The following is a 10422-nucleotide window of genomic DNA, read 5'->3' on the forward strand; positions in this document are numbered from 1 at the left end:
AGCACACATGTATACTGCATGCACACCCATGTGCACATACACCAGCACACATGTATACTGCATGCACAGCCATGTGCACATATACCAGCACACATATATAACACACGTAAGCTAAGTATAGCTTCACCCTAACAGCTGTCTAGTAGGAGAGGGTGGGTGACCAGAAGTGGCTTCCAAAAGGTACACCAAATAAATGTCAGCAGTCGTATCCCCAGGATAAGCCCAAAGCCCTCAAGAACCTAAAGTCGAACTAAGGGATTTAGTGGGATACTCGTTCCTACAGTGGACCCTACAGCAGTGGCGAGAAAACTCTGTTGTCTTTCTATATGACTTTGTGGGCGGCAAGTAACAGTCATCTTGAGACAGGACCCACTGTTACAAACTGAACTACCCTAGGGACCTAGGAACTTCAAAAGCCAACTGGCCAGGGAGGCTCAGTTTAGTCAGCCACAACACCAGGATGAGGAAAAGCCCACGAGGGCGGGCAGTAGTGGACAGCAAGGTGAGTGGACGCTGATTACAGGAAAGTATAGGCAGCCAGAGGCTTGGTTCAGACAGAGAAGTGTACAGAGAAATTCAGTCTTGCCCTCAATAGCTAGGACCTATCTCGACTAAGAAGAGTCTCAGAGTTAGCAGCTCTGGGTCTGATGTCAGTGGATACATCACTCAACTGCAGAAGCCACTGATGTCACTACTACAGAGCCCAAGAACTCTGAAGGTCCAGAAGTGAAGCTGATACCCAGAGCTGTATCCCTCCAACAGGATCAAATGCCACAGGTCAGGCAAGTACAAAGACAGGTTCTCTAGCTCTGCAGACCTGCTGTGGCCACACTACTAACACCCTTGGGAGACACCTACCACACCAGAAGGTAGGATTGGCTGTATCTAGCGAGACTGAGAGAAACTGCCTCCCAAAAAGTACAAAGTATGGCCAGGAGGGGCCTATGTCTTACAAAGAAAATCTACCAAGTAAAGGAAGGAGACACCTGGCATGTGTCCAGTAGAGTGTCCTGATAAGCATTGGCCACAGGAAAGCAGAGTCCACATGAGGAAGGAACTGTGTCTCCACAGATGACTTGGCATTCTCCGACTTCTGAGGGCCCAGCAGGTAGCTGCTCCAACATGTCGCCTTTTTGTTGTTGGCTTGTTTGTTTTTGATTTTTTGAAAAAGGGTTTCTCTGTGTAGCCCTGGCTGTCCTGGAACTCACTCTTTAGATCAGACTGGACTTGAACTCAGAGATCTGCCTGCCTCTGTCTCCCAAGTGCCAGGATTAAAGGCATGTGCCACCACCGCCCGGCTTCTTTTTTGTTTAATCTTTTGTACTATTGTGATTTCCCCTCCCCTTTTTGGTGCAACTTTTACGTTGTTTGTTTTTTGTTTTACAGCACTAAAAATTCTTTTTTTTTTTTTTTTTTTTTTTTTGGTTTTTCGAGATAGGGTTTCTTTGTGTAGCCTTGGCTGTCCTGGAACTCACTCTGTAGACCAGGCTGCCCTGAATACAGAAATCCACCTGCCTCTGCCTCCCAAGTGCTGGGATTAAAGGCGTGCGACACCACTGCCCAGCTAAAAATTATTATTTATTTATTTATTTATTTTTGGTTTTTCGAGACAGGGTTTCTCTTTATAGCCCGGGCTGTCCTGGAACTCACTCTGTAGACCAGGCTGGCCTCGAACTCAGAAATCCACCTGCCTCTGCCTACCAAGTGCTGGGATTAAAGGCGTGCGCCACCACTGCCCGGCTAAAAATTATTTTTGAATTCTACAAATATGTATCTAATTTTTTTATATATTTTTCATTAGACCAAATATATGTAATTTTTTTCTCTAAGGTTTTTCGCCAAGTTTTCTCCATATCTCTTTTTATTTTCATGCTAAACTGACTACACATTGCTTAAAATATTTGTATCTATTTCTATCCCCTTATACTTATCTAATTTTTAAAATTTCTTCATAACTGAGAAATCTTTTTTCTACTCTAACCTCTTACTTGTTTCGCCTATAAGTGTCCTCCATTTTTTCCTTTCTTTTATTTAAGTGTGCTTATCCTACATGCATCTATCTCCTTTCCCTACCTCCTTCCTTTATCCAGCCAGACTCAGAGAGACAAATATGTTTTCTCTCCTATGTGTAACCCAATTTAAAATTAAATGTGTGTAACTCCAAACCTAGAAGGGGGTGGTGAGGGTAACTGCTCACATGTAAAAGGAAGCGGAAGAGAACTACTTATGGGAGGGGGACCAGCTTGAAGGAGGTCAGGAGGCAGGGGAGTCTCAGGGAGAGGAGGATGAGCAACAGTAACACATAAACGCACCAAAAGGTAATGACTTACTTCGTATACTAACTTAAAACATAAACATGACAAACAAATATGTAAAGAATGCCTCTATAAAAATGCCAAGCTAATTTCGGTCTGAGATTAGATGGAGCTTTGTTCTTTGTTTACTGTTTTTGTTTTTCTGAGACAGGGATGGCTTCCGACTCACTCCGTAGACCCTATCTCCATATCTTGAGGACTGAGATGGCAGTATGTGTTCCTAGCCTGAGCTTTGGAGTTTTGTCCAGATGATGCACGACACTTACAGATACGTATTCAGGAATAGAAAGTTGATCTTCAGGAAAGGATTTTAGCTTCCCATACTGCTCTTCTGTCAGCTCGAAGTCCCGCAGATTGCGACGGACATCCCCAGCCTTCTCTCTGAGCTGATGATTTGTCTCTTCCAGTTGCTTTTGTCTCAACAAAATGGTTTCCATTTCTTGTTTCATTAGTTCTTGGTATTTTCTACATTAAGAGAATTTATGGCAAGCTTTAAAATCACTGATACTTTTCTCAGAGTTCCGTATAGTAGTCCTGGCTACCATCAGTCTGATTTACATATCTAGTTAAATATGAAGTAGTAAATCCAGCAGATTAGTAAAATGCATAATCCCAAATTATTAGAGAATCAACATTCTTAATAACTTAAAAAATTCAAATCACAAAATTATACATTGGATCTGCTAAAGCAGTGGTTTTCAACCTGTGGGGACATGTCTCTTTTGGGGGCACTGAATGACCCTCTTATGGATCACCTAAGACCGTTGGAAAATACAGATTTTACATTATAATTCAAAACAGTAGCAAAATTACAGCTATGAAGTAGCAATGAAAGTAGTGTTTTGACTAGGGGTCACTACAACATGAGGAACCATATCAAATGGTCAGAGCATTAGGAACACTGACAACTACTGTGCTAAAGTTTTAAAGCCTTATGAGCCGGCTTTGGACCCTAGTTACTAATTTCCATTTCTCTTCCATCCTGATATTGCATCTCTTTAACACAATAACACTGAATCCAATAAAGTAAGTCTGAGCCATCCTGGCCATATAGAGACCAGAAGCTGACTCTAGAATGTCCTTCTCAGCTGCATCTTTCCCCTTACTTTTTAAAAACAAAAGCATGCGCTGAACCCAGAGGGCATTCTTTTGGCTGGACTTGTAGGCCAGTGAGCTCATGACATCTGCTTGCCTCTCCCTCACTGTTCTGAGTTTTTAGGAATATACCATCACTCTCAGCTTTCACTCAGCATTCAAACTCAGGACCTCTGACAAGCGGTTTACCTCTGAGCCACTTCCCCAGGCTAAAGAAGAGATATTAAATAGAACCAACAAAACTCTGAGAAGAAACTGCTCGTGGCTATGTTTTTGCTTAGTCTTTAAACCTACGTTGGCTCTACTGATTTTCTATTGACTTAGTGACTTATTTATTAATTTTACCGATTTCCAGACAAGTCTTGCTCTGTAGCTCTGGATGGCTGGAACTCACTTTATGGACCAGACTTGGCTCACAGAGGTCTGCATGCCTCTGCATCCCAAGTGCTTGGAATAAAAACACGAGCTACCAGACCTTCCTTCCTTCCTTCCTTCCTTCCTTCCTTCCTTCCTTCCTTCCTTCCTTTTGTTGCCATTCACTTTTATTGAGTGTTTCCCATGATTTTATTCTAGAAACAATGCATAATTTTCGACTAAAATGTCATTGTTTACGAGGTCCTTTAAATTACGTGAGTATGCTGGATAGTGGTGGTACATGCCTTTAATTCCAGCATTTGGGAGGCAGAGATAGGCCTATCTCTGTGAATTCCAGGACACCCTAGTCTATAGAGCAAGTTCCTGAATAGTCAGGGCTACACAAAGAAACCCTGTCTCAGAAAAACAAATAAATTCCAGAAGTTTAATTGGCATAGGTACATTTGAGAGTAAGCAATGATACTTTATTTTGTTTCTTGCCTGTTCGTTTGAGATAAGGCTTCACCTAGTCAGAGTTGGCCTCCAACTCATTATGTACCAAGGACGACCTTAAACTCTTGATCATTCTACCTAGTGTTGCTGTTATATGTGTGTCACTACACCAGGCTTCATTCCCACCTGATATACACCTACCTGACATAGGCATATTAATTGCATATATACATAGACACACACACACACACACACACACACATATATATCAGTGAAGTCTAATAGCTGGGATAATCCGGAATGTTTTATAGAATGAATGAAGAAAAAGTTTACCTACATACCAAGTTGTGGTCAATTTAGAAAGCTCCTTTTGTAATTTATAGGTTGCTTATACAGGCCAGTATTTGTTGAATGAATATTAAATCTTAACTGTGTATTTTATATACTGTTATAAAGCAACCTGCTCTTTGGTGGTCTAGCTGTGAAGATAAGCATATTTAATTTAAAATTTCTCTATTATAGCCTATAGCAAAATGCATCAACAAGGAGAAAATTACTTTTAGTTGATAAACAGATGCTAGGTTTTTGTGAAAAACAGTCTTACTTGGCATCTTTCTGTTGAATAGTCAACTGATTGTCTAATCGCAAAGTTAGCAGCTGCTTCTGGTGAAGGGCGTCGTTAAGTTTTTCCTCCAGCTCTTCAATCTGAACAGAGATAATATAGTAAGTTCTAAGTTCAGCTTTCAGTTAGCATAACAACAACAACAAAACAAACCACTCAAAAGAAACAGAATAGGAGTCCACAAAGATTCTGGGTTGAGGCTACTGTCTTATAGATGTTTTTGCCAGGCTATGATTGCGATGATTCTCCCCCTGACTTACCGGCAAGGCTCACTCAGATGGAAACTTCGTGTAACCACTCTGCTCATACTGGTAAATCACGAGTTAACCTGAGCACTGCACATCCTCCAGTGACTGCCATGGAGGTGACAACAGAAACATCCAGAACAAAACAAGTAACTGCTCAATTCACTAATCTCACAGTTTCTGAATTAAAAAGAAAAAAGGGGCTCTGTTGACATGCCTGTCTGGACTATTATGTTTCCTCACCAATTTCCTTTCCTGGTATTCCACAAACTTCCACATCTTCCTTTATCTGACCTTTAAAATGTATAACAAAAGCATACCACTTTCCAGTCAATTTCTTTGTAAAAAAAAAAAAACTCTAACTGTATCAGAGTACACTCCCTGAGATCTTCGCCAACAAGTCCCTCCGTGACTAACTGAGAACACGGCACGGCTCAGCCCATATGACTCTTCAGTTCCCTAGTACCCTGTGCTTTCTGTTAGCCCTATGCACGTGGTCCAGTGCTAGTCTACTCATTCCTTTCCCTTCCTTTCAATCCAGACAGTCCTTGCTTCTCCACTGAAAAGTAGATGACTTTAACACCATCCCTCTTACATCAAGCTCCCTGTCTCCTGGGTCATCTTTACCATTAAGCAAATACATCCAGCCTCCGATATACAGTGTTCTGTATATCACTGCCTCGATCACATTCCTCCTAGGCTATAATAGCATTTCCCTGCTATCTTTCAGAGTAAAGCTTCAATATACATTTGTCCCACACTATTCCAGTGGGACTATTGTTGTCCAAGTCTGTACTGCTCAATCTAGAGGTTTCACCTCAGTGGACAAAATGACGTTAGACAGTTAAGCACTATATGTGAGACACTATTCAAAGTACTACACCCAACAGTGACACAGTACAAGTGTGTCCTTGCACTCGGGGTCCCTGTAGTCTATTAAAAGGCACTAACAAAGTGAGATGGTGAGATATCTCTGTAGGTAACTGCTTCCTGCCAATCTTGATGACCTGAGTTAGATCCCTGAAACCCACACAGTGGAAAGAAAGAACCAGCAGTTATGGTCTTAAAATATTTCCACCCTCCTCTTCCAAGATGTACCCTGAGCCTTAGATGCACAGCGCTTGCGTCATAGATGTATCAGCTGTTTTCTGCATTTTGACTAATTGTGGTCGTCTGCAAAACATTCATTCATCTGTGGGTACTTGGATAAGTTGTAGTGTAGCTAGAAATTATAGCGGTTTAGGGACACGGTTATAATGGGTTCTCCTCTAGGTATATGTCTTCACCAGCCAAGAGTTAGGTGGCTATGCTTATAGTATCAGACATGAAAGTCCTTCTACTGAATGGCCTGTAATCCAGTTAGATGGCTGTTGGTTGCCTCCTGATTAAGTACACATTTCAGAATATCTTGCCGAGTAAGAAGCCTTGAATTTGAGGGCAGGAGGAGGAAATACATAAGGAGGAACTGGAGAGAGGACAGAGGAGGGAGAATAAAGCACATATAGAAGTCAGATTTGAAATTTTCAAAAGCTACATTGAGAACTGGGGGATGGGGGAACCACTCCTATAAGAGTCCTTGATCTGTGTGTGCTCTACATGTGCTTTACAGAATGTGTGTTCTCAGAACACACAATAAATGTAAGAGCGAGCGAGCGAGCGAGAGAGAGAGAGAGAGAGAGAGCGCGAGAGCGAGAGAGAGGCAAAATCGGTAGGTCTATATGTGTTTGTGGGTACACAAAGGGATGAAAAGTAACATTACTATTTCAGTAATATGTGTGCTTATTAAGTGTCTGTATTCTCTTATCTTACTTCCCTATATGGTAACCGAAGTCATTAATGTGATAGAGTTTGGTGGGGGGCGTCTGGGGAATGCTTAGGTTACACAGACAGTGTGCCCGGGACAGGACTGACTGCCCTAATGAAAAAGACTGATGAAGAAAACTAGCTGCCCTTAAGCCAGGTGAGGACCCAGAAAAAGGTATAAGACCCAGACGGATCAAGAACTCACAACCAGAACCCGCTCCTAGATAGCTCACCCTCCACACAGTGAAAACAAATTCCTGTTCCTCGATTCCTGCTTCTGGAGCTCAAAGAGAGCAAGACAAGGATAACAGCTCTAGCCATATGTGCTCTACTGGCTCAGTCGTTAATGTGAAGGGCTATTTCTTGACTTTGCTAAAACCTTGAGGTTTTGGAGGGGCACCAGTAAGAAATTGTTCCTTCTTCCTCATGTGTTTTCCTCACGGGTCGAGCATGTGTCTAGCAGGCTGAAAGCCCCGGGTTTGATACCAAATCATTTCACAAATAAGTCAATAATGCAATTTTAAACCAATACTTTAATTAACTTTTATGAGTTTGAATGTTTTGCCTGCACATATGTAAGTTTGAGTTTGGTGCCCTCAGTGGCCAGAAAACATTATTGAATCCCCTGAAACTGTGGGTTCTGAAATTTGAACCCAGGTTGTATGGTAAGTGTAACAAGGACAGTCAACTGTCTAGCGATCTCTCCAGCCCTCTCCTTTTTACTATTAAGTTGTATGGGTGTGCGAGTGTGTGTGTGTGTGTGTGTGTGTGCACGCGTGCGCGTGCCATGGCAACTTTCATGAGTTAGTTCTCTCTTTTCACTATACATCCCAGAGATGGAACTCAGGTCCTCAGGCTTGTATGGTTAAGCATTTTTACCCATGAAACTATCTCATTGGCCCAAAATAAATATATTATCTTTTGGTGGAAAAACACTGATGGCCAGGCGGAGGTGGTGCACGCCTTTAATCCCAGCACTTGGGAGGCAGAGGCAGGCGGATATTTGAGTTTGAGGCCAGCCTGGTCTACAGAGTGAGTTCCAGGACAGCCAGGACTACACAGAGAAACCCTGTCTCGAAAAACCAAAAAAAAAAAAAAAAAAAAATAAAACAAAAAAACACTGATGTATCTTAATTCGCCTAGCATATTAATTACCATAAAGCTAAAACAGAAGACCAAGTTAACAAGAGGAAGTATCATGAAAACAAAAACAAACTGCTGGATAGAGGGGTTCTGCAGGGGGAGCTGAGATGGAGAATAAAGCTGAAAAGTTCACTGTCAGAAACAAGTAACTGTCTAAGGAACAGAAGAAGTAACTGCAGAAATGTCTGAAGTCAGTCACTATTTCTTAGGGCTAGCTTAATCTCTACCAGGTAGTCCATGAACTATCCAGGGACAGAATAACCACACAAGACCAAAATACAAGAACTAGTTCACCTTTGCTAAAGGATAACACACTTCCTTGCTAAAGACAAGGGTCACTTAAGTCTGACTTCTATGACACAGTAACTCTCAGACACATAGTAACTGTGTAGGAAGGCAACAAGGAAATCAGACTTCTAAAGGAAGGACAATTCAGATTCAATGGTACAATTATGATCTTGATTCTTCTTATCAAACCAGTCACAGAAAACTTGGCTACAAATTACTCTTAAGAAAATACATATTCCACTAATGCCACACTTTAAAAACTGAGCCTTTAAAAGTAACTCATTCATACATTTAAAACACCCCATTTTAATATGCAAGGTGTAAAAAGGCAATATCAGAAAATGAAGTGTACTATTTAATTTTCATATATATATATATATTTTAATTTAATTTTTTTTTTTTTGAGACAGAGAAGTCACATAGTCCTGGCTGTCCTAGACCTCACCATGTAAATCACGATGGCCTAGAACTCACAGAGATCCACCTGACTCTGCTTCCAAGTGCTGGGATTAAAGACATGTGCAACCACACCAGCCTATATACCAGCTTATATTTTTTTCCTTTTCAGTTTAAAGATAATAAGGCACATTAAATAACAGAATTTGCATCTGACCTTACCTTTGTAAGATAATCCATTTTCAAGTTGTCGATCATCATGTTTTTTTGGGATAGCTCGATTTTCAGTAACTGAATATTATGAAGTATTTCTTTTCTTTCAATTAACTGCCTGGTGATTTTGACTTTACCCTCTCGCTCTTCTGATGAGGAAACATCATCTGTGTGAATGGTTGTTTCTAAACTAATATCTTCAGATTCCATAGAACTGGAGATATTTACTTTTTTTGATTCCTTGGCAATTTTTCGAGACATTTTATTATTTGAATTTATCTTCTGTAGAATAAAAAGAAAGAAAGTTAAATATACAAAAAACCTACTACAGTGCATACAGTGCATTAATGAGACACCAAAGACTGCCAAAATCATTAGGTATTGAAAGGTCCCAAATCTAAGACAGATTAGTACTATGAATTACTGCTCAAATCAAACACATTCACTAAATCCTATCATGAACTCACCCGTGTGTGTGTGTGTGTGTGTGTGTGTGTGTGTGTGAGTGTGCGTGTTGGGGCAAGAATCTTACTTGAAGGTAACAGAGGTAAATAAAGTCGGGTAAAATAGAAAGGATAGCCTTATAATAACAAGTATCCAAACTCAAGGGGAGGTTGATTTTTATCAGTGTAAGTTCTCATAGAAGTAGTATTTAAATCTGGACAGACACAGGAAAAGGTTTGTATGTCGGTGGAGGGTTTATAAAGTAAGAGCAGAGAAGACATCAAGACTTACATGCCAGGCTTTTTTTTTTTTTTTTTTTTTTTGTAGGTAAGGGATCACTGAAAAATTTGAAAACAGGCTCACAGTGAGACAAAAGCATTTTTAAATAACTTGAAAAACTAGAGGCTAGGATAGCAAAAACTCGAATATTCTAAATAAATAGCACATTATAGCCTTCACTAGGATTTTAGTAACTCCCTTGTTTAAATACTACACGACTTAGTGAAACAGTTACAGAATTAGCTATTTCAGATTTTCTAAAGGGAATGCTGAAGAAGGTGTGGGGTGGTGGTGGGAACAGTAAGAGCCACAGTACAATCCGCCTCTTTCCTTTTCAAAGGGAAGGTGTGAAAAGAAAAGATAAAATAAAAAAATCCTCGCGTGAGTTACAAAGGACCAGGGACTGGCTTCTCCCTCTTTGGCTAAGAAATCTATAAATTCTAAACTTCATACATTTTAGCATCTTTGCACCGCGCGTGAAAGAAAGGGAAACAGATTCCTGGAAGCTACCTCTCAAGCGTCAGTAACTCCGCATATAAGGCTAAAACCAGCTTCACTTCGGACACTTGGAAGAACCAATGGCGTCTTCAGTCAGCAGCTCAGGCTGCAACCCCTCAACAAGTATCTCGGGGCTACCGGACCGTTAGGAGCGGTCACCAAGACAACCACCCTCCCTGCCCCAGAAGAAGTCGGAAGAACTTGGGGCGCGTAGGTACCCAAGCTCACTTTTTCCCGGAAGCCAGACGGAAGCGGTGCAGGCTGGGAGCTGCAG

At 41.1% G+C, this 10422-nt stretch overlaps 1 protein-coding gene across 4 annotated transcripts in view; it reads right to left on the minus strand.

Moving 5' to 3' along the window:
- Positions 1-10422, minus strand: part of Pibf1 (progesterone immunomodulatory binding factor 1) — a 148099-nt gene that overhangs the window by 137469 nt on the left and 208 nt on the right. For 3 of the 4 annotated variants that reach the window (XM_028756572.1, XM_028756570.1, XM_028756573.1), the window contains exons 1-4: positions 10161-10318; positions 8937-9209; positions 4822-4922; positions 2582-2780 (exon numbers count right to left, since the gene is read on the minus strand). In XM_028756572.1, the coding sequence (XP_028612405.1) occupies positions 2582-2780; positions 4822-4922; positions 8937-9188 (552 nt within the window). In that variant the 5' untranslated portion in view covers positions 9189-9209; positions 10161-10318. Of the gene's footprint in view, positions 1-2581; positions 2781-4821; positions 4923-8936; positions 9210-10160; positions 10319-10422 lie in introns of those variants that run through there. The other variant, XM_028756571.1, reaches the window with a different exon arrangement.

This window comes from Grammomys surdaster, unplaced genomic scaffold, assembly GCF_004785775.1.
Source record: "Grammomys surdaster isolate TR1022 unplaced genomic scaffold, NIH_TR_1.0 126124, whole genome shotgun sequence".
Classification (NCBI taxonomy): Eukaryota; Metazoa; Chordata; class Mammalia; order Rodentia; family Muridae; genus Grammomys; species Grammomys surdaster.